The sequence below is a fragment of the Plectropomus leopardus genome, chromosome 5, assembly GCF_008729295.1.
Source record: "Plectropomus leopardus isolate mb chromosome 5, YSFRI_Pleo_2.0, whole genome shotgun sequence".
NCBI lineage: Eukaryota > Metazoa > Chordata > Actinopteri > Perciformes > Serranidae > Plectropomus > Plectropomus leopardus.
This window is the reverse complement of record NC_056467.1, coordinates 6,067,404-6,093,133: the sequence shown is the minus strand read 5'-3', so window position 1 is coordinate 6,093,133 and position 25,730 is coordinate 6,067,404. Positions and strand designations below refer to the sequence as shown.

Here is a 25,730-nt window from a genome sequence, read left to right as displayed (position 1 = left end):
TTGTAATTTTAACTCTAAAAGTCTTGATGAAGCATATCTACAATCTGGATTTGTCAGCCAGTGAGGTGTTTGGTCTGCATACGTCAACCCAAATTTATTGGCACAAAGTCCACTCTGGAGCATCCATTTTTTGGATCACTTTTGGGACCTCTCGTCTGTGGTGGCTTAAGAGTTGAGACTGAAAGTTGTAGACATTAGCACAGTTACTGAGCAGACCTTATAATAAGAGAGCTCTGCTAACTTCTATTCCCACAGTGAAGCATGAGTTTCTGATCTCAGGCGAACTCTTTTACTCAAACTATGAAATGTATCACTTCCTTCGTGCAATGTGCAGTAATATTCAGTCATGTACAATGAAAATCAACATGCGATTCCCTCTACAGTTGTTCCCATATAAGCTGAATGATGCATTAGATGTTGACTGATTTTAAAGTGGTGGTTGGTGCACTTTTAAATTCATGGGTTGGGACACTGTTTGCAACTTCAGTCTTATGTGAAACCCTCACTGTGCTTATAAATCCCATCTCATCAAACATGTATCTAACTAGATCAGTAAAAACTATAGACCTATGTAAATGCACCAGATCATCACTGAAGATCCAATCATCTACCATAGACAACACTAGAATTTTCGACCAATCCTAAAGCAGAAATTCGTAAAAACGAAACGAAAACAAAATGGGATGTTTACTATCCCTTTCAAAAGATATAAACAGAAAAGCAAGCAATTAATACTTCAGGAGGCAAATTAAATTCACCTAAATCATGCTGATACCCACCCTCAGTGATGGAAGAAATACTGAGGTCTTATCTTTTACTTTAATAGGAACAATACCAAATTGTAAAACTATTCAATATTCAGCGTGAGCATGAAAATATACTTTACAAGAACCAAAGCAGAAGTAGAAACTATGTCAAATGTCATTAAAAAATGCATATATCTTGGTTTATAATTACTAATTATAATTAGTATTAAATTAATGTATAAGCATCACTACTGTTGGAGCTGGTAAAGAGTCTACTTTACATACTGCTGGGTAGCTTCATCAATAAAAATACATCATAGTTTTTTAGCTGATTTACATTCTAATTTTAATCTCAATCTGCAAAGTAACTGATGTTGTCAAATAAATGTGGTGGAGTAATAAAAGTAATTTATTGGTTTACAAATTGTAGCGAAGCAGAAATATAAAGTAACATAAAATGGAAATTCCCAAATTTGAACTAAAGTACAGTGCCTAATGTACTTAGTTACATTACACCACATCCCACTCTGGATATATGACTTGTGTTCATGTAAAATGTTATTTCTTATCATGATAGAGACACTGTATAAAAATAGGTAGCCTATCAAATTGTTTTTTGCAGATTTGGGATGTTCCCTGCACAGCCATGTGCTGTCTGCTTGTGTGTCATGGAGGCTCCCTGCATGTGCCAGAGCGGCTGATTTGGGTTGGAGCTTGGCACGGGGAGAGTCGCAGTGGGTGGGGAGTTGGCATGGATGCGGCGGGCCTAACTCGGGATTGTCCAAAACCCACCATTTTAATCCGGATTACGCCCATCATTTCTCTCTCTCTCTTTCTGTATTTCCCTTCGCTGACCCCCCTCCATCCCGCCTTTCCCGCCCACGCATTCGCTCTCTTCCTCTCTCCTGCTGCTCTTTGTCCTGCTCACGCCTCATCCCGACATCATTACCTTACAGCCTACCCAAAAACCAATGCTTCACATTGGTTGCCATGGTGACCACTTGTGTCATTTCTTTTCATTCCTGCCAATGATCTGTTCTGAATGATCACACAGAGTTGATTTTAGAAAGTCTATTTTTAATGTCTGGGCTCCAGTTTAACTCTTACTTGATTGCCTTGACTGTTGCCAAGGTAACTGCCACAGCTTTTATTGTCACGGAGACCCTTGCGTACATCGCACTTATGTACCAGTGTGCACTGGAAGGAAAATGGGATACACTTAACCTCTCCCCGCATCAATCTCTTCAAAAAATATTTTTATTTTAGAGTCATTAGCCACTAGTAGACTATTCATCATTTAATTTTACAGATTGTACATTTGCATGTGTGTGTGTGTGTGTGTGTGTGTGTGTGTGTGTGTGTGTGTTTGTGTGTGTTCATGTACACATGCCCGTTTACATACTGTGTTAAATTTGAATTATTCTCTGCCTCAGTGATGTTGGATTTCATCAATTCCAGAGCCCGCCAGCTTAAATTCATCATTACACCACTTAAATACCTTTGTGTATGTGTGTGTGTGTGTGTGTGTGTGTGTGTGTGAGAGAGAGAGAGAGAAGTAGAGACAGGGACAGAGAGATGGAGAGATAAGTGAGCAGCATTAGAATATGCTATTATTAGATTTCCATTTTAGGAGCTTACAGGCCCAGGATTACACACACAGAGACTATACCATAATAAAGAGAGTACCATCTTCAACCACCCTATCATTGATACATTAAAACAAAGTACAGTGAAGAGAATTAACAACTAACATGTATTTAGTATTGGAAGAATTATACAGATGTAAAAGTAAATAGGTATTATCAGCTCTCTGCTTACTTAAAGTTTTAAAAATAAAAGTACTTCTTTGTTCAGAAATCGCCCTGTAACTTACATCTTTATACTATATTACATCATTAGATTATTACTCAGCCCCTCCTAGATATGCAATTTACACAAATTCTGCCAATCTCTTTGAATTTTGGGCAACATATTGATTCACTCAGCCCCTAATTGCAACTCTCTCTCTCTCGCGCCCTCTCTGTTTATCTTATCTTTATATGAGACTACTGCTGTCGTTAAACTACGGGTTAATGAAAGAGTCTATATATTGCGGTGTGAAGGTAATGGCTCTGTGTCGGATGTTAAGCACTGCTGCTGTGTTAGGTCGTACTAACGAGGCAGAGAGAGCATGAGGGGAGCCACTCACAGGGTTGGTGCATTGTGTTGAACAGTATCAACAGCTGATTGTGGGAAATCAGCTTTTGCTGGCCCCCAACCATCACAAATAGATTTTGATTCTGTGGGAAACACCGAATGCTCATAATAATTGGTTCAGAATCATAGACAGTATTGCAACTATTTTTTCAAATTTTCACTTGCATCCATGCACATGTTGCATTTTGATGTTGCTTTTGGTTGATGTGGGGCTTTAACTGCTTTATTTATAGCTGAAGCTTAGTCTAGTTTTTCTAACCTATAGGGTCATGCCCCCTCACAAGGTCAATCTGAGGGGTCGTCACATGATTAAAGGGAGGAACTGCAGACAACTCAGACATCTGAAAACTGACAAGCGGCCCCTGACAGAAACTGCAACTTATCGAAGCTTATTGTGTGTTTTTTATGGAAAAAAGTAACCAGTGACCAAAGCTGTCAAATGAATGTAGTGGTGCAGAGTAGATGTATTAAGTGGCATAAAATGGAAATACACAGGTTAGGTGCAAGTACCTCAAACCTGTCCTTAAGTACAGTACCTGTGTAAATGGATTTGTACACTTTGTGAATATACTGAACATAAGTCAAATTTCTCTTTCTGGGATTATTTAAGGTGCGTCACACATATTGCTCCTGGAATATTACTTCAAATAAGCCACACTGGTACATTCTTTCACTGAACCAAGTTTAAAGGTTTAATTTGAATTTTTTTAAGTGGGGTTGTATGAGGTACTTTTCTATTGTCAATGTATTACATACAGATGTCAGAAGCTAAGCAATGTACTGCTGTGGGCGGAGGCAGCAACAAAACTTATTCTAGCCACCTAAAAAAATTAATATCAGTTTAAAGTGTATACTACATTAAGATAATTTTCACCGCTTTACCTCAGACACGCTGTATGACAGGGAAGCCATATCTGCTTCAGCTCTCCATCTATACTCTTGTTAAAGCCACCAGAATCCATCGACAAAAACATTAATTTTGGCTCACTAAACGCAGGAGCTCCTGATCTGATGAGAGCGATAAAATGGCTTAATTTTCTCATCGCCAGTCTGACAAGAAGGTAAAGCAGTAAAAACACTATAAATATAGCGACACTTAAACTGATATTGTTTTTGTTTTAGGTGGGACCTCTTTTAGGTGGCTAAAATAACTTTTGTTGCTGATTCCTCCACAGCGGTGAATTGTTTAGCTTCCGTATTGCATTCCAGCCTGCTGCTCCAAACTGGGGATGTGCCGACTGACATCTATTGTTTGTAATACACTAATAATGGATATACAACCCTAGTTCAAAAAAATCTAGAGTTGAAAGACTCCCAGGCTACACAATGGTAAAAGCATTATTACTGGTTGGTATGATGGAAATTCATCTTCTCCTGAGAGGATGGAACTAACGCCCGGCAATGTCAGGCACAATCGGCTTTGTGACGCCCTGCAACAGCTGGAAGAGTGTGTGTGTCTCTGATTAAAATGTGTGTGTGTGTGTGTGGTTGTGTGTTTGCACATGTGCACGGAGAGATGTCCTTAAAGATTTCATTCTCTTATTCTGTGTACCCTGTTTAAACCTGTGTATGCTCTTCTTATATTGGTCTGAGTGTGACAGTGAGTGTCAGTGCATGTGTGTGTGTGTATGTGTGTGTGTTTGTGGCAGTGCCTGTATATGTGTGTTGGGTGGCCATGCAGGATAAAGGTCTGTTGGCAGGGGAGAGTGCAGCCCCCTCACTCCTTCTGTCACTGGCCTGAAGCACCGGAACATCCCTTCTGGGTGTGTATATATTCGTGTGTGTGTGTGTGTGTGTCTCCTGTGTGTGGTTGGATACAGCTTGGTGCCAGGTGACCTGCCGTGAACTACGCGCTATTGATAAACCTTGGCAAAGGATCACAGACTGAGAGAAAGAGAGAGAGAGAGAGAGAGAATATGACAAGTGTCCATCCATATTTGATGTGACAGGATTGGATTTGTCAGAGCTGCTGGTATGTTGTATTTGGGTTACCACCTGGCATCCTTAAGACACATAAGAGAGACAGAAGGTCAAAGCATTCAGAGGGGAAATAAGAAATAACATGAGAGGCAGGATAAAGACTGGAGTAAACAAAGAGATGGACGGACTGAGGAGGGATTTTCCCAAACTGCTGCTAACACTGATGTGCAAAACAGTGCTGCAAATCCCAAATATCCACTACGCGTTGTGCGAGCCAAGCAAGATGCTGGGTTGATTAAGGGCCTGTCAAGAGGCGGGATCGAAAAAGAGTCTGGGATTACCAACTCGAGGTTGTATGGTTCTCCAACCAGCAATTTACATCCATGTCAGTCCAAATTCAAATAATATTTGTAGTGAAGACTTTAAATTGATAATAATTCTGATAATATTTAATAAAAGGTATTAAGTGTATTTATTGGTGAAGAAGTTATCACTATATTGGCATATGTGATTCCAGTTAAAAATTTGCTGTGAGAAACATGCTGTCTTTACTTCAGAGACTATTTCTTACAAGGGACTGACAGAGAGCTTTGTCAAATGGTGCAACGACAATCACCAGAAGTTCAATATCAGCAAAACTAATGAGCTTTTGGCAGACTACCAGACAGGGAACTCAAAGTTGTAGCCACGACAGTTGACTTATATGGATGATGCCACGAAGAAGCTACTTTTCTAAAAAAAAAAAAAAAAAAAAAGATGCTTCACACACATCTCCAACCGTGTTTCTGAGATATTGCATTGACAAGAATGGGACAACAAAAGACCAAAAGCATAATTCCTCTCACCACACAACCTAATCACCAGAATTTCAACAGCACTTAATTAATATGAGATTATGGTACTACAACACCCACCTGGTTATGGTTAAGATAGATCATGTTTGGCCTGAAATATAATTTTGGGCACAATCCTGGCTGCAAAAGGCTAAGAACCGCAGAATGCTAAAAAAACAAGTGGTATGCAGCTTGGCAGGCCTCATGCCATCCAATCTCATATCTCATAAAAATCTCATATTAACTTGTCTTAGCTCAAAGACTAGGAATATGGGGAAACTGTGGGCTCTGTCCAAAGGTGAAAAAATCATCTCACCAGCCACCTCTACAGGTTGTTCTCACTGCGAACTCATTACATGGTGACGCTCGGTCAGTGACCTTCTGCGTAGGAGTGTGATGCCAAAAGCCACCTTCCGCGTCCAGATGCATGACACGTGGATGCGTCATATGATATCGCAGCCAGATGAAACCGGTTGCGTGCACCTGAAACACTGAAGGACAGAGTCAGGTAATAATGCCACCAGTAACCACGTAATATAAGAAGTGCAAGTGCATTTTAGAGTGGGTGGGGAGATGGATGGGTCCCACAAACAACTGACTTTCGTGTGGGAGTCCAGAGTTCAGAGTCCTGAACCTAACCATCCATGACTCTGGGGCCTAATCCCAACCATCCTGACATCCTGACTGCCCACACTGTTGTGCCAAGTCTCAAATTTGGTCTTTATGCCAAACCAAGTGAACAATCTTCTTTGTATTTAACAGAGAGATAGGATGATGAGTGGTTGTGATATTCTTATCTAATTCTTCGCAAAAAAGCAAATGTGTAGCGGTCGAAGATCGTTTTTCAAACTAAGTTTGTCTTGTATTATCTTTGGGCCTTAAAGCAGTTCATTTCACATTTTCTAAGTTAGCAGTTTTTGTATTTCATTATTATTTATTTATTATGTTCTGCTCTAGAATGCAAGATAGGTGCTTGTTGCTCAGATATGATGGGATACTAGTTTGCAGCAAAAAATATTGACTACTAAAAGTAATATTCTACACCTGTAAGACCGGCAGCCTTTGGCAATTTCCTCTTTCCCTTTTGTGTGCTGTACGAGAAGTTTTTTGGTGATGGATAAAATAATTAAAGTCCTTAAGTGTGATGGTAAAATTAGTCTAAGAAAGAGAGATTTTAGCATGAACAAGACTATGAAATCCTGCCTTTTTGTGTTATGCATTGTGTATATGCCTAACATGTGCGTTATGTTACTTTAGTGAACATTAGCATTTATTGCAATATTTTACATAGCACGTCTAGCTCATATTGCCATCACAGTCTCATTGTGCTGTGCTCCCATGGTAAAATGTTTTGAGAAGAAGGGAGAAACTGCTCACTTTATGAAATTGCAGAGAGATCCTTCCACACCTCTGCCTTGAAGTGAAATGGACGTAAAGGCTAAAATAATCAGGCCTGGTGAGCGGCATATTATAGAGCCCACCTTGGTGACATTTATGAAAAAAAACCCAACATTGCCAGGTCAAGAATTAACAATGCATTGAAAGGAGATCTAATTCTGTAGCCATGACCTTTTTAATGCATCGGAACGAGATTATTAAGTCATGGCCACGCTTTAATGAAGCGTGGGAACAAGATAATTCAAGTTCCAGAGATGGTGGGATACTCTCAGGTTTGGAAAAATTGTGTTTATTAGCAGTGAATCAAGGTAATAATACTTGCTGGTACGCACAAACACAAACATATCAGTGACATCAAAAGTTTGAAAAACATGAATTATTTCATTGCACATTCATTCAGTGTCTTACATCTCTGACGTGTGGGTTGCTGCTTGTGTGAGCAGCTTTCAATTCTTGGCGCAGATCATGGTTTTAAGTTGTCGTGAGAATATACATGAAGGGTTTCCCACACGTTCGATTATTTGTGGTGGCCGACCATGATTAACACATCTGCCGCCACCGTTTTAATTCTGGAGCTAGACCGTTCATTATTAGCGCTGTTGGAATATACTGTTTGGTTATTGATTACACCACATTCTTAGAGCGCAGAGCATACTCTGGACACAGATGGAGCAGCAGAAAGTGGACTAAAAGTGAAACTTAACCATTGATTGTGCTGGGTCTAACATTCTGCAATAGCTGCTTCACTCATCCATCAATCTGATTTGATCAGCTCTTACCGGATCGACAGTGAAATTATCCACCCAGCGACTCAAACCGCTTCTGATGGAAAAAAAGAAAAAACAAGAAGCTGTCCACTTTTGCCCCATACAGATTCTGATTCTGTGGACATGCTACATAGTCAGGTCTTTAAGCAAAACACTGCCTATGGTTCATCTCCATGGAGATGACAAACAATTTTCTTGTCGCCACATAAATTATTTTATTCCAATGCCTTATTAAAGCATGGCCAGATCAAAAAAACAGATCAGAGACTGCAAAACAAAAGACAAAAGATGGGAGGCTGATTGGTGAATATTTCAAATGCAGGAACTGGGGGGTTAATTAAAGACAGATACAGGTAGCAGATGTCAGTAGCAGTAGAAACAAAGCTGCAGCAGGTATGGAGGTGTAGAAAGGGGGGAAGGGAGCCATGCAGAGAAAAGGCAGAGCTTAACAGTGAAGGAACAGGTATTGATGGAGGCTAAAGTTGAGGCTCTGAAAAGGATTAGCAGGTCAGCCATAACACTGGACTTGTTTACATCACTGTCCAGAGCAGCTAACAGACTCCTCAAGCTGCACAGAGCTAAGAGCTGCTCTTACTACTGATTATGCTTCGTGTTTCCATCCAAAAAACGAGGAATTCATCATTACAGATGGAATTTTTAGGTATTTTGTTAGAACAACGAATGCAATTTTTAGACTACATATCCATATTTCCTGTGTGTCAATTTCTTGTTTCCTTTTTTTGTTACATTTTTTATTCAATCGTGTTAAGCATCCTTGGGTATTGTAAAAGGCGCTCTATAGATCTAAGATATTATTATTATGATTATTATCATCTTTAATTTGAAAATAACTTATTTTTTTTTACCCTCTTCTGAACAACAGTAGAAGCCAATAAGTTATGGTTTTCTTCACGGCGTTATCGTCTAAGCAACTTACACACAGTAGCATTAAACTCTTCTTCAGGCTTTCAAATAAAGTAAACAAGCATCAAGCTCTTTGAGGCACCTAAACCACGCTCTAACTGCTGCAACAAATCTGCAGGAACATGCTGCTTCTTTAGTTGACTTAGCTCCTAGTCGGCACACTTCTCGCTCTCCTCATATCCATTCGTTTTCTGCCCCTTGCCTGTTGCCGTGGTAACCATCAGAGGGGTGTTGAGTGGAGGGGAGATTGAGGGGAGAGAGGGAGGAGAGATGAGAGGAAAAGAGAAGGGGGGGTTGTGTTGGGTTTCTGGGTAAAGGAACCACGGCCGCTCTTCCTCAAGCCTTCTCTTCCTCCTCCTTCTTCTTTTATCTTCACCGACACATCTTCCAATCTCTCCATAACCCCCATATCGATCCCCAGCCAATTATTTCCTGTCTTCTGCCTCCTCTTCCTCATCGTCCTCCCGTAGTTTTGCCTGTTCCTGGTTCATTATTTCCCTCACCCACCTTAATTTTGTGCTTTTCTACGCCATCTTAACCACTGTCCTGGTCTCTTTGTGGTGGAAACGACACATAAAAGTGTCTTAAAACAACACGTGTAGACTTTGCATATGCTTTGCCTCGCTAACCCCTACAATTCAACTTTAGCTCTACATACTGAGCTACACACAACATCCACCTCACCTCTGCTGCTATTTTTGTGTATCTCATTCTTTCCACTTACCATTAAAACAGTGGTCAGGGTGTTATTTAAAGTAGCTAATATTAAGCATAGAGGAAGATCATCTATAATATCAAGAAGCTGCACTGTGAATGGCATTTCATTTTCTCTGGTAGTTGAATAATGTAGACTGCTGGATCAGCAACACCAATTTTGTGTGTGTTTGTGTGCATGAGAGGGCAGAAGGAACTAGATTTCTCCCGTCAGATGCATAAACTATCATTATTTTTCACATTAATGCACAATATCAATTTTTTAACAATTAACTGCACGTCCATAATAACAGCTTCGAATGTAAAAAACACCCCCTCATTGCAAGATATCCACCATCAGATAATGAGGAGGAGAAAGAGAGAGAGAGACAGCGGGTCGGGGACACACAATTGCTGGAGGAGAAGAGGCGTTTTGGACTTGTGTTGGCATAATATTTCTGCATAATCACCACCGCCTGTGTGATAACAGGCAACATATTAGTCAAAGGGAACAACAGGCACCGTCTGCTGTGAGTGCTAATACGTCTGCCATGAGTGCGTTTGACACGGTGGCCGACAAGGGCAAACACACAACAGCCTAAAACATTTCCATTAAGAGAAACATGTTGCAGCTTCAAAATACAACAGAAACGTGCTGCAAATGAAGAAAATGTGCATCAGCATAGCTGATGTTCACAACATTATAAAAGAGCAACAGATTTATGGAGCTGAAGGAAATGACACTTAGTCTGTAAGAAATCACGCTTAGTCAGTAACTTTACTTGATGTACCTATTCATGAATGTAAAAGCCAGTTTTTGATTACAAATAAAGTTTAAAAAAATGTATGTAGTTAGCATTCAGGTGCTTGAGATTTTGATGCCCATGCTAGCTATGTAAATATGTTTATGACACAGGCTGAATCTAAAGAATACATAAACCCTTTCATGTCGCAGCATTGAATGCAGGGTCCTGCTCACCCCTATGTTCGTCGCTCAGTGATGCATTAAGCCAAAATGGTGCAACTGCCGTGTATAAAATTACATTGATGATCTGCAGATGACCTGCAACACTGCTGCATTCTGTGGCCCATAAAGCGAGCACAGTAGAGACATGCAGGCAAGTGATTCATTTCCAAAAGTAGAAACGCCAACTTCTGCCTGCCGAATGGCTAACTGTCACTTTAACGCTCTATTTACTTGAATGGGAATAAAACGATTTTTTCTTGCAGCTCCTCTAGACTCTTGAAATGTTATTGGACTGGATGGATAAAATCATGATAGTGAAAAAAGTCATTTCATAAGGCGTTGTCATGCTAAAAAACGTTATTCCCTGTTTTACATACATCTCCTTCCCAATGTAAGTTAATGTAAAAGAGTATTATTGGGCCACAGGGTGCGATGTGATGATGTAACACTTTTTAGCCCCTAGAAAAATTGGCTTGCATGTTTGCTGTTTATGTATCTGCTTTAGGTCTTCAAACTTTTTTCCCCCCATTTGCAGCACATTTCAGTTGTTTATTGTTTAGACTTTTCATATGCGTTTTTAGCTTGTTTTTTTAATATAATTTTTATGAGCATTTTTGATTGACTTTATTGATAGGACAGCTTAACAGGCAGCAAAGGGAAAGGGTTGTGGGCTGGAAACGAATGCGTGCCGCTACGGAGGCCTCAGCTAATATACACTGCACACTACCAGGTGAGCTAGAGGTCGGCCCAAATTGGCACGATTTCTAAAGCAGCACGTTTCACCTAATGGAAATATTTTAGGGTTATTAGCATGTTTGCCCTCATGGCCACCATAGTTTAAGCATAAGTACACAACATAAGGCAGGGCTGATAATCATTTTCTTTTTTTGGTTAATTTTTCTATTATTTTGTGGACGAGTTGATGAAATATTTTTAATCAACAAAATGTGAAAATTTGGGTTTCAGTGTCTTTATGTATTGATGAACACTTTTATTATTTAACTTTTTGATCTCACAGTAACACAAAGGAATTGTAAATGGTGTAAAATTTCTGCACGAACATGCAGAGACAATTAGAGAGTGTATTAGACACACTTTGGTGTGGTGTTTTCTGTATTAGTTGGAAGCCACTGGCAATTTAAACATTTCCCAAGTGTTCGCAGAGAAAGGAGGCTCTTCATAGAAAACTACACACACAAGCTGGAGATTATTCCCAACAGAGCGACAGAAAGGGAGGGTCACAGAGAGAGAGAGAAAAAGAGAGAGAGAGAGAGAGAGAGAGAGAGAGAGAGAGAGAGAGACATTAGGAGCCCCGGGAGTGCAAATGAAAGAAAGAAAAAAAAGAAAGAAAAATGCTCTCGAGAGGAGAGAAAAAACAGGTGGGGGTTCGCTGTGTTGTGTACGATAATCTAAAGCTATTCGATGGCATTAACAAAAAAAAAAAAACCTAATGCAAGAATCCTCCCTTGGCCCAGCCACAGATTACAGCAGTGGGTTTGCGTGTGGAAGCTATTATATAATTCATTCTCGATGATGAGATTTTCCTCCATTGCTGGTTTTCCTTTCTCGCACTCTGTCCCAGCACTGGCAGGTTTCTCTTTTAATTTAGGGCTGAGATGTCCGAGCCACCCTGTTTTTTTTTTTTTTTTGGTGACTTTATAATCTTTTTATCCCTGTCTGGAACTAATTCATCTTAAACAGCAATCTGATGGCGTCTTTTAGTGTCCAGTTCGAAACACTCACTGTCTGGATGGTGTTTTGTTGCATAGATTTGTGTGTGTGTGAGCGTGCGTGTGTGTGGTCATACAGAATACATGTACTGTATGTGTTTGTGGATGCACATGCGTCCATTTAGTGCAATACCCTCTCACTCTGGTATTGTGAATTCTCTGCTCACTAAGCTTCTTCATGGAGTCACTACAAGGGCAAAGACATTTTCTTTTCTTTTTTTTGCAGTTAATTTTTTCTCCCTCCCTTCCTCCCTCCCTCCCTCTCCACATGCTAGTTGATCACAGGTGGGCAGATTGGCATTAAGTCCTTTATTTTTCATTTTAGAGGTCAGCGCTGGTGACCTGCCGGTTTGATGAGTGGTACATGTGAACGGCACACCGTCAGACTCTGGAAAGGATTAACTCTGCCCTTCGACTCCACATCTGCCCCACGCAAGACTGGCAAAGCCACTGTGTGATTGGTAGATTACCCTTCACACAGCCAAATGCCATCTAATGATTATCTGGCAACGTCTAAGGTGCAGTGGCATGGGCCTCCCCCACTAGATCTACTGTACCGTCACAATAGTGTCCACAAAAACAGACCTTCTAACTGAGTTTGATTCGATAAATCTATACTGCGCACAAATGGTACTCTTTCTATGAAATGTAGAGGATCAGCCTGCAGTAATTTCAAGTGACAGCTCTGATCTCTTGTTGATTTTATATAATAAATTCACTTATCTGGAGGGAGAGGTTGCAGGTGAAGTGGAGGAAAGAGGTTAAGGTGGGATTTAAAATGGAAAGCTGTCTACTAAGACTGCTGTCAAGTGCACGAGAAATGTGCCTTTATCAATGTTAATCGATCTTGCAAGAAGCTTGGGGCTGAAACTAATACTGATGTCTGTTTTTAGATTGCTAAATCATCTTGTAAAAATCAAACTCTATATCTTCTGTTACAATCTTTATCCATCCATTTATCTATTGACATAATTGTGATAAAACGCACCATCAAAAAGCTTGACAATGATTTCACTGTTAAAAGGGAAATAGTGTGTACACGTGTGCCCTTGAGATCTAGTGACGTTGCCAGTGACCATATTCCCTCCGGACATGGATCTGAAGATATGTTATATACGTCTGTTACAGTAATGTCATTCTGACTTTTACACATACTCCACTCGTTGCTTGCTTTTGCTGGCAATGTCACTGCCTTTGTTTATACTTGAACTGCATAGAAAATATTAAGAAAGGTTCTTTGTAGAAATACCTTAGAAGCTTACACTTAAAAATGACCCGGGGTCCTTTTTCAGATACCAACATGTAAAATTGGTTAAGCAGTTCTGTCTCACACAGGCTTTGCCCTCTAGTTCAGTCCAGTCAGATTACGTCAATTTTAATTATAAAGCTCATTATCACAAATCACAATTTGCCTCTGAGTACTTTAAAGCATACGACATCCCTCTGCCCTTGTACCCTCACAGTGGATAAAATAAAAGTCCTCCAAAAACCCTTTAATGGGGGAAAACACTGCAAAAAAAAGCAACGTAGGAGGGATCCCTTTTCCAGGACGGACAGACGAGCAATGTTTAGAATCTATAGAGACAAAGCACAACGTATCAAACCCTGAAAACCACGCTCAGCAAGTGGGGGGCATCAGTGCCACAACAGGGCTGAGACACTACCGAAGTGTCTGTAGAAAGCTAAAAACATCACATATCAACACGTCAAAGGATTATTTTAGCACTTTATGTCTCCCAGATTAGAAATTTCCATTTTATGTGTGCATTGTTTTGTTGGTGTGTCTGTGCGACATCACAGACATGCAGACGAAAAGGTAAAAAGTAGCCAGCAGCAGGATCAGAGCTCCTTAAATTTTTTTCAGTTGTTTCTTCTCTTTCTATATCTCTTATTCAATCTCTCTTTCAAACTCGGTGCAGATGTATATAGATCGGTGCTTTAGTGCTGCTTAGGGGGAGGTGGACGGTAATTCGTGAAAGCGCGTCATTGCATCTCACGGGTTAGGAGCTGAAATGACCGCATTCACCTGGGTGTTGTGTTCCCATCACTGCCGATTGTACCACTGAGGTCCGAAAGACGCTTTCCAATATGTTTGCTGTGAAGGTTTACCTCTTTAAATTTAAATGACATTTTCTAAGGAATTAGTGACTCTTTCCACAGAATGCTGTACTGCCCATTAACACTGCCCCCAAAGCCATTTTTATCTGTCACAACCTATTGACTTGCATGCAGCTCATAAATCCATGATAAATGTAATGAGGTCAGGATGTGATGCGCCCCTGTAATGGCGTCTTCTGTGAGTTCACATGTAGTAACGACAGCGATTCATCATAGCATTATTTATGGGATTATCATTAATATAAATGGTGGTGATTAGTGAGAGCTGATCTGACAGTATGCAGAACTCGTATCTGTGGCACTGATGTACAAGGCAGCAATCAATCAACAGATTAACAACAATGTCCAGGCCTGTCTGCGCTCTCCAGCCGTGTTCCAGACTTGAGTCACAGATTACAGTGTGAGACGGCCAACAGGCTGGCACACACTGCAAAAAGCCTGCTATCTAAAGTGCTTGCTTGATCTCAGATCTGAAAAATAAATGAGGGATGAGTAAAGTAAGAAAAGAACAAAGAGAGAGGTGTCTAAAAGAGAAGAAACAGAGCAGGAGGGAGGAATAGAAATGTGTGTGTGTGTGTGTCCAACATCATAAAAGCACACAGTGTACAGATATGCCAAGTCAGCGCATTTTAGCATACTGCACGCTGAAATAGACACACGTTAACATGCACACACGCACACAGAGAGAATTGAAGTGAAACCAATTTCAGCAGCAATAATCTCACTTTCTCAACTCGCCCCGCCCACACAGAAAATAGCACCTGATCTGCAAACAATGTTCACCTCCGTGTCACCTGTTGCTAGGGAAAGCAGAGAGAGCATCTGTATTGTTAATAAAGTTAAGAACTGAGATATTACTCCGTGTGAAAGTGCGTGCGTGGAAACTGATCACATCTCCAATTCAAGTGGGTCTAATCCAAGGTTTCCATGGTAACTGGGCCTAATGATGCAGAAGACACTAAAATTAGGCTAGATCGCACCTCTTTTTCACCTGTAAACATCCTCACCACAAACACACACACACATACAGTGTCTTGAATCACAGGTGACAGGCTGTGACTGAGCACTGACGACATACAGGACTTCGCTCACAACTGTTCTTCTTCTGTAGTGTTTACTTTGGCTGGTAAATGGGATTTGGAGCACTCTTTTTCTCTGGTTGTTATCAGGAGGAACAGTGACTTAACAGTGACACAATGTCCCTCTCTGTCAACAGTGTATTTTTTTTGTCTTATCTCTTCCTCTGCACTTTCTCTCACATGTATTTCTAATTGAGGAGTTCAAGGTCCTTCAGGAATCTCCCTGCTGTGATTACAATTTCAAATCCCTCCACTCAACATCGAGTCTGACTTCTTTCATTCATATTCTGTGTCCTCCAATTCTTTCCTTACTCTCTTGCCCTCTTATGTACAGTTTTTAAGGCATATGGGGAAGTGCAATTCACTTTTTCTAACATCTGCCTTCAGTCCAGTTCCTCCTCTCTATAGTGCACATAATTAGTTGTTTGAAAGGTTTGATGCATTCATAAAATACGATGGATGAAAAATTGAAAATAAAAATGTTGTATTTGCAATGTCGCTAATACATTTATTCTCAAAGGCAGGCAGGCACATAGCAGCGTCGAATACAGCGAAAGTCATGCATGAATCTTTGCAAAACAGGCACACAACTAGCAAGCTAGTATGCTCGCACTGGTCAGATATAATTGACCGAATCACAGTGGGCCTTATTCGCCAATATCTTCCTACGCTTTACCTTAAATTTGTTCTTAAGAATGGTCCGAGGAAAAGTCGAGGTCTGATTCATGACATGTTCTTAAACCCCAGAATTGCTCATACCTGTGTTCCTATAATGAAGAATCCCAGGTCCTCACAAGATGAAAGCCATGTCAGCTGATCCTAATTAGCATTGGTAAATGCCAGCAAACCCCCATAAAAGGGCATGAGACTGCAGTTAAGACAAGAGTTAGAATTATTGCTCAAACCAAAGTCCAAAGGAAAGAAAAAAAATCTGTTTTAAAGTGGAGGTACTCCTGAACACCAAGTGAGCTGTCATATTTAGTATTTTTTTAACACCAGGAACAGATATAAAATAACACAACGTTAACCAACCACCGACCCGCAAACTACAGCCTTCATGTAGTGCAGTAGGACAGCATACAGAGACAAGCGCCACAGCACTCTCTAAGGACAGTGTAAGAGAGGGGGAAATAGGATGAAGGTGAACTACACAATATTTCTGTAGGCCATTAATAACTGAGTACTTCGTCAATTTGTGTCACTCTGATCTAAATGGCCCTTGTGTTTATTTTAAGACTAAAATGCATTTTGTAAAATAATTAAAATAATGTGTGCGTTTAACTATATATTCTTTACACGTTTGCCCATTTTTAATATCTCCATAAATCAAAACAATTGGCAGTTGTTAACTGAATCATGTTGATTCGATTTATATCTCCCTCAGGTGCACTCTGTTTGTGTCTGTACTGAAACTTTTACAGTTTCAAATGTTTTAAATAAAGTAGTCATTTGGCCTTTAAGGTTTGCTTTTAAAACTAAGAATAGTGCAGAGTATTTTTACGCAGAGACATTTTTAACACTGTACTATTTTTTACTCTTTTCTAAGATGACTATAAAAGATTGAAAACCTTCCATCTGTACATTTACATAAATCTTTTCCTGGCTCTGTTATCTCTGCTATTCATCCTCCCTGCTTTCTTGCACTGTTCTTTACACTCAGCACATCTGCAGAACCATTGCTAGGAAGGATATCTGAGGACATCTCATCCTTCCTGACACAGTAAATCACTGTGCGTCTCTGACTATTAACCTCATTTATCTTTCTTTCTCCACCAGGATCCTGCTGACAGTAGTGGTGATCTTCCGTATCCTGATTGTCGCAATCGTGGGGGAGACGGTGTACGAGGACGAGCAGACTATGTTCATCTGCAACACTCTGCAGCCGGGCTGCAACCAGGCCTGCTATGACAAGGCCTTCCCCATTTCCCACATCCGTTACTGGGTCTTCCAGATCATACTGGTGTGCACACCCAGCCTCTGCTTCATCACCTACTCCGTGCACCAGTCGGCCAAGCAGAAAGACCGGCGCTACTCTTTCCTCTATCCCATAATGGAGAGGGACTACGGGGGAAGGGACGGAGCGCGGAAGCTCCGCAACATTAATGGAATTCTAGTTCAACATGGCGGTGATGGCGGAGGAGGGAAGGAGGAACCAGACTGCCTGGAGGTTAAGGAGATCCCCAACGCCCCGCGGGGCCTCACCCATGGGAAGAGCTCCAAGGTTCGCCGGCAAGAAGGGATCTCCCGCTTCTACATCATTCAAGTGGTGTTTAGAAATGCACTGGAGATTGGCTTCTTGGCGGGCCAATACTTCCTTTACGGCTTTAGTGTGCCTGGGATTTTCGAGTGCGACCGCTACCCGTGTCTGAAGGAGGTGGAGTGCTACGTGTCCCGCCCCACGGAAAAGACAGTCTTCCTGGTGTTCATGTTTGCGGTGAGCGGCATTTGCGTGGTGCTCAACTTGGCTGAGCTCAACCATCTGGGCTGGCGCAAAATCAAGGCCGCCATCAGGGGCGTCCAGGCCCGCAGGAAGTCTATCTGCGAGATCAGGAAGAAGGACATGGCGCATCTGTCCCAGCCGCCCAACCTGGGACGCACGCAGTCCAGCGAATCAGCCTACGTCTGATGATGAAGGGAAGAAACAGAGGAGGTGCGGGGTGAATGTGCAAGGGAGAATGAATTAATTATGATTTTAATTTAATGAGGATGGAGTGGTGACGGCCCCTCCTCTGAGATGATATGAAGCAGATTGTAAAAAAGACCAAACCTCCGGCTCTACGACTTTGAGAGTCAAGACGGAGGAGAGGAGGAAGAAAATGAAAAAAATGCATAGAGACGTTAAAAGAGGACAAAAAGTTCAGTTCTGCAAATGAACACAAACACGTTTTTGGTCCCATGGGGAGATATTCCAACTGCCATTTTATACTTTTGTCTTTTTTTTTAAACTAATTAACTTCTCCTCTGCCCCTCATTTCTTTTAAAGTGGGGAATTAAATCCTCAAGGGGCTGGAGAGGGAAGGACTAGAGATGAGAAGATGAGGGGCAGTGAGAGGAGAGCAGATGAGAGGCTGTTTTGTATTCTTTTGGGGATATTGGAAGATGACGGCAGTGTTTGATGCATCCCATGGTGCTTTACTTCTGGACTATGTCAGCCTCAATGAAAAAGGGAGGACGAGATAGGGGATGGGACAGGGAGGATGAGCGGCAACATCATTAAAAGAGGAACGGAAGAACTGTCAAAGCCATGACGGACTCTAGAGAATGAAGGCGAGTTTGTGAGAGATGGAGAGAAAGGTGGGAAAAATCACACTCTGGGAGAGCATATGATTCACCGGAGGAAAAGAGAGTTTTTCTTTCTTTTCGCTTCCTCTCCTTGAGTTAGACCAAAGCCAAGAGAGAAAGAGCTGCCTCTGATCAGTGTCAGCCTCGCCTCTGTTGGAACATCGTCATAAGCCAAAACCAGGAGAAAAAGACTGATGATGTTTATGTTTTGTCTCTTGGCAAAAGGTAATTTTAACACAAACACAGCGAGTACCATAACCACTTTTTTTTCTTTCCTCCCCGCTATCTCTCACTCTCTCTGCACCGCGGTTGGCAGCTATATAGACCCCAGGGGCTTCTGAAGATAGTAATGACTCTCGCTGCTCTCTGTCTGCGTAAACTTTGGAGAGGAACTAATGAACAAATGGACAAACAGCGTGTTAACATCAAGTCTCTCCTAAAGCACAACACCAAACTTTCCTCCTTACAGCATTCCAGTGTGCTAAGAGACAAAGAAAAGACACGAAGAGAGGACAGGAGAGGAAGAGAGCTCGAAGAGGTGTAGAACACATCACTTTATTACAACTTTAAACAAATTTTATAAAATATATCACTATGAGTTGTTTTTTTTTTGAGAAAGCGATGGTGCCATCCTTGAAATATTTAATTAATGTTGAAAAGTAGAGTATATCATGGTAATATTATTTATCCATTTAGAATATATCCAAATAGATTTATTTAACTTCGCGTGCGGGTTGGTTGGGATATCATGTTGCTGTTTTTCTAAATGTATAAACTGTCTGTCTTTTTTCATTTTTGTTTAGTTTAAAGCACTAATTCTTTTCTCACTAATTAACTGATTTATGGCATGTACGGGTTGGGAAGGGACAAGTTTGTGAACCTTTTTGAAATGCACTGAGGCTGTGCAGCTGATTTTTTATCTGAAACTGTTTAAGAAAACTTTAATTTTTCTTTATTGCAGTCACAATGTAGAACAAAGCATCTTTATGCATTTTCTACAGAGAGCCTTGGTGTTCTTTCAAATCAGCAGCACAGCTTCGGGTGATTAAGGCTTGCGAGCCATTTGAAAAAGGCATGTTTACATGACGCAGTGTTTCTTGAATGATCAAGCTGTGTAGCTGATGAGTAGTGACTCTCTAGGAAGAGTCGTGCTTTTTGAATCTCAGTGGTTTTCATTTTGCATTTCTTTTTCTGACTGGATTCCAGCATGCATGCCTTGTAAGAAAAAAGAATGACACGAAAGAAAAAAAGATAAAGATGACAGAGAGTATTGCACCTTGATTAATGCAGACAAGTGGGAGAGTGGCAGACTGAAGGAACTTGTGTTGGCGGCGTGAAGGCTGCCTTGTTGGACGCACTCAGTACATCATTTAAAATGGGGAGCTATCACACTGCGAGCCTGTGAAACCAGACATAGAGACAGTTCAGCGGACTGCATGTGGTATCTTCGAAAGGAACATTTTATTATTTAACTGACAGGAACACACACCCACGCACCTGTTCCTCAATGCAGTTCATATTCGTTGATCCTGCTGTAGAGACCAAGATATTCAAGTGTTTTGGTAACTGAGGAAAAAAAATCTACACATGCATTTTAAACCCAGTCTGTAGCAGATCAGTGGTCTGAGCTTTAGCCCTGCGATTGAGGATCTTACCTACCACTGCAAACTGAATGGCCTTATGTAGCTCAACACTTCAGTAGCTTAACACTGCCACATTTGGGGGTTTGACTCCTCCAGAGGCCACCCATGCACTACTGCTACTCTCTTACAGCATTTGTATGACACTTTGAATAAACACATTAGCAGAAATGTTGTACCAAACTGCAGCTACAGTATATATTGTGTTCCCTATTCAATTACTGCCCATAGATTGGGCATTAATTGTTGAAAATGTGAGGAAAATGTCCTTGTGAAAATCTTTGTAATTTAACATCCTGTTGTATACCGACTTTCCTTTAACTTGCCTTATCTGCTTGTGCTTTGATTAGCAATTTCCTACAATTCCAATAATGCCTTTGGACAACTCCTCGGTCTTATACTGAGGGTGAAGAAAAGGAAAATTTGTTGCATGAGCACCATTCAAAACCCAGATAGAGAGAAAATCCTTAGGCTTACTTTAATTTTTCATAACAAAAACTAAATAAAATGCACCTGATTGCAAATGCAGAGTTTCCCACACATTCATTTATTTGTGGCGGCCCACCACAATCAAAACGTGCCACAACGAATAGATTTTCTATTTTTGGATCGTTCAGTAGGAACACTATTGGAATATACCAATTGGTTATTCATTGCACTACACCCTCGCATTACAGAACGTACTCTGGGCACAGATGGAGCAGCAGAGCACCAGGTGGAGTGAAACTTCAACTACACCATTCACTGCGCTGAGTTTAAAAGTTTGCAATCAATCGCCTCTCTGCAGCAGCTGCTCCTCTCGTTTATCAATCAACAGATCAGTTTTCCAGCCTGCGACTTAAACTCCCCAAACTGCCACTGAGGAAAAAACCAAGTCATGATGAGCTCCATCTGTGCTGCATTCACTGAACCACCAGAACATCCACATTTAGAGAGAGGAGACAGAATGATAAAGACGGGACACACAAGATTAAAAAATTGTAAGCTACTACCACACATAGATTGTAATTCTGTAGGAAACACTGAAATGTATAACAATCAGGTGAATTTTTGATCTACGGTAGCTGAAAAATGTTAATATTCTGTATTTCCTTTGTCTTTTGTCATTTTTTTTCTTAAATAAGAAACAAAGGTGTCGTTAAATATCATTGCAGCTGCTTTGGAAAAACCTTGACATGACAGGACAATACTGCACCATAAACACATCAGAGCAACTGCAACAGCTGATGTAGTAGAAAAAAAACCCTCCCAATTATTTGTTTCTTCATTCACACCCACCGTCATAATCTCCGTGATTCTTACAGTTGATTATCCCCAGATTTAGACTGAGGATCTCTGTGGGGCTCAATGGGATCGGTGCAGTCTACTGTACACACTGGGAAGGACGAATACGCTGAAAGGGCACGCCAGAATGCCTAATAATAGAGGTTGAGTCATGGCTTCCCTCAGTTACTGAGAGCTTGTGCTTCTAGCGAAGGCTTAAACGCTGACCTTGAGCTTAAAGGCCAAGCCAATGTCCTGTACTATACGCAGTCACTGCGTACTACAGCACTGATATAATCTCTGCAGAGCACAGGTCAATGCCGGTGTGAGGCCTTTTTTTAGTGAATGGTACATACACATGCTGAACATAAATTCATTCTTGGAAAAACAAGCACATGTGAACGTGAGAACAGCAGTTTGAGTTCCTCCTGTAGGATTCTGTTGTTATGTCTGGTTTCATTCAGGACAGAAACATATACACACACAGCGCAAGGACGTAGAGGGCCATAAATGTGTCCTGGTCTTCTTGGGTTTACATTCATCCAGCGTTCATTAGTGACTCACGGCTCCTGCAGTTATACACTCGGTGGGTACACCACCTTCCAAAGTAAAAGCAGTTCTTACAGTCCACTACTCTCCACAGTCTACTTTTCTATTTGTCAATGTGAAATTAATTATGCTTTTTTTTTTCTCTCATTTGCTTATCTTTCTGACTTGTGGATTCATTTTGTTGTCTGTTGCTCTTTTTGTGCAGTGACATATCAAAAAAGAGAAAGATGTTTTTTTTCTATATAAAGGAACAAAAATTTTTTCAATGTGTAAAATCAAGGGTAGAATGTTGAAATATAAGAACTAGCAGAAAAAAAATGTTATATTTGCTCCCTTGCCAAAGTGATATGCAAATTTCATTCATTTTCAAAGATTTTTATCTGCATGTGTAATGGCTAGAATAAGCATGTTTTCTTCAACAAAATCTTTAAAGAAAGACTTTTTTTTTAGTTCCAAACTATGAAGCAAAGCTATTACGTCTTGATGCCAAGTGTGTATATTAATTATCTTGAGACGGTACAAAGCCAGGCAGACATCAGTGATGTTACAGCTTTCTATTAAGCTCAGTTTCAACTCCCAAAAAATGTTGAAAACAACAACAAACAGTAAATCTTCTACTTAATAAATTTGTACATGAATATATACCTTTATAATCTGTTGTAGAAGACGATTTATAAGCCAATCAGCCAAATGAGCTATTGTAAAACACAGGGTACACAAGAATATAAGCATACAGGTTAAAGATGCCAGAACATTCCAGGGTTTAGTCCCCAGCACAATGTGTAATTAACCTCCAATTTACAGCCTCTTTGTGTGTTAAATATGATTAAATCCTCAGTGGAGCTCTTATCGGACACTTTGTTAGGGAACAGTACACTGTCCGCAGACTCAGGAAAGAAACACAATGCTGAAATATTTTCTACTACAAAAAAAAGAAGCTGTTTCTATATTAAGATCACTTCTGGAGAAATGGTATCACAACATGTCAGCATACTTTCCATTGACCATCTTAATCTTGTACTGTAAAGCCCACCTAAGACAATTCTCTCTAAGCCTGATTATTTACCTGTTGGTGCTATTGACGTTTAACCACAAACATGAATCCAGATACATTTCCTTGTCTTCGGCATCCTACTACCCCAAGTATCACAGGTCATGTAGCAATGCAGGTCTCCTTAAAACTCTCTGACTGTTACTATCAAACGGGCCATGTCCGCAACAGCAGGTAATCATCGTCATGAAACCCTCCACTAACTTTTGTTCTGCAGATCAGTAGCAAACAATTTAATTCCTCAGGAATGCGGCATGTAATTGAGCTGCTTCATTCATTAACACTGAACAACCACATTACTCTACTGCCAAAAGGATGTTAGATTAATTTAGTAATCACATTATGTAGCCAATCCAAAGGGCTGGTTGGTAATCAAGTCCTGGAATCGCCCCTCTTAAACATGTAAGGGCTTCTACTTATTACAAACTAAAAAGCCATAAAAAAAGAAAAAGATACCAAACTTGACTTGGTGCATTCCTCTTAAAGAAATGTGCACTCATGGGCTGAGATTAACTGCATCATATGAAGTCATTTTTGCATTCAAATTGAAAATTCAACCTTTAAATGAAAAGCTTTCTATCGCGTTTAATCGAATGATAAAAATGTAAGTTATAAAGCTCCTTTTATCCAGATGTTCAGCTTCAATTTTCATTTTAGAAATAAAATGCTCCCTCCTCCCCCTCCTCCAGCCCTGACTGATACTGGTGCTGCTGCACTGTTAGATTATAACCGTTTCAGGGTTCAGAGAAGGACCTCTCAACCTCGCTAATCTGTCATGATATCAATCGTGATTACTGCATCTAATTACACTGAGTGGCAGATACAGGCAGGGTGGGATTTAAACCACCATCCGGATTTGACCAAATGCAACCTGCAACCACCGTCTGACAGCGGGTTGTGGAAGTGAGATTATGACCTGAGATAGCTTCAGATTAAGTCTCTAAAATTCAGTATTTCTTTATTGTTAATTAAAGAGTTTTATTTGGTGGAATCATGTAAACGGGGGAGTCATGAACAAGTAGTCCACCTTTCATGTTTCTCCTCATGATCTTAGACCAGGTCACCTTTATATCAACTTTGTGAGGATCTAGACGTTACAATGAGATGGTGACGTGTCAGGGGAGTGGGGGAGCAACTTCAAGTTTAGCCAATATTTGGCATCCTATAGTCATATTTATCATTCAGTAAGGGATCATATTTAAGGGTACAGAAAGGGACAAATAGTTAGACAAATGTATCTTAGCCCTAGAAACTTGTCGTTCTTAAGCATAGCTTCTACTGTGACATCTGCACGGATGTAAAAGCATGGACTGAAAACAGAAACGATGCAACGGACACTCAAACACACTCACGCTTTGCAACCTTCAAATTTTCCGACTGCAGATTTTATGGTGTACCTGACGGACCTTTGCTGAAGGTTCGCTGTATATTTCTGACTGGTGTACTGTATGTAAAGACTGAATAAAACCTTGAATGTTACATCAAGCCTGAACTGGCCTCGTACCTGCTGATTTATGACCTGTAATGTGTGTTCAAGCATTGTGTGTGTGTATGTATTGTTTCTTGTAGAGTGTGATGTGTGTGTATGAAAAAACGTGAGTGGGAGGATTTTTTTAGCACGTGGGAGTGATGGGATTTACGAAATAAAAAAGCCCTCTGTGGTGTGAGGGAAACAGAACAAAGGTGGCAACAATTCATATTGATTCAGGTCTATATATAGCTGCCAGAAAACAATATTTACAGAGAGCTGCGTGCAGCCCAGCTGGTTGGTGTAATGACATTTTTGAACCCAATAGGTGACACTGAAACCTTTCAGCAGGATTAAAACCTTTAGAACACGGTACCAATGAGAGGAGAGGGAGCATGTGTGTGTGTGTGTTTGTGTGTGTGTGTGTGTGTGTGTGTGAGTGTGTGAATGCATACTTTTTGTACATGCAGCAGCAACAAAACACTGCATACTATATGCATGTATGCATCATATCACCGAATTATGGAGTATGCATGTTGTGTGTGTATGAGTGTGTGTGCCCACGTGCATGTGTGTGTCCAACCCCCACCCACCTTCCTCAGCAAGGTCACATGGTGGCTGCGCTGGACTGGGATTGAAGGCTTGTTGCCACGGCGATAAGCCAGCCGGTAATATCTCTAAGCACAGCCAGGATTAATCTGCCGACAGATGGCTGGCTGCTCAGCGTCACTTCCTGAAACACACACACACACACACATACACACACACACAGGATTCATATTCACCATCATCATCCTCATCATCATTGTCCTCTTATCCTTTAACATTAGCACCACCTTCACTTTCCGTGCATGCGATGACACACACATATCACCATTTTCCACACGCCAACTCCATAATCAAAGCCATCCACCCTCGCTGCATCCACAGCATTATCGACATCACTGCAGTGGCCTTCGCCATCACCACCATTACTCGTCATCCTCCTCATGACCATTCTCTTCCTCACCCACCACCTACCACCACTCTCCTTTCCCTCATCATCATATCCATTACCACCACTATCATCTGAAACACCACGGTCATTACTGAAAAAACGCCTTCGA

At 40.8% G+C, this 25,730-nt stretch overlaps 1 protein-coding gene across 1 annotated transcript in view; it reads left to right on the top strand.

Moving 5' to 3' along the window:
* The window catches only part of LOC121943696 (gap junction delta-2 protein), a 30,475-nt gene extending 12,478 nt beyond the window's left edge, over positions 1 to 17,997 (top strand). The window contains exon 2 of the mRNA XM_042487283.1: positions 17,148 to 17,997. Coding sequence (XP_042343217.1) covers positions 17,148 to 17,997 — 850 coding nt within the window. The remainder of the gene's footprint in view (positions 1 to 17,147) is intronic.
* Positions 17,998 to 25,730: the final 7,733 nt, after the last annotated feature.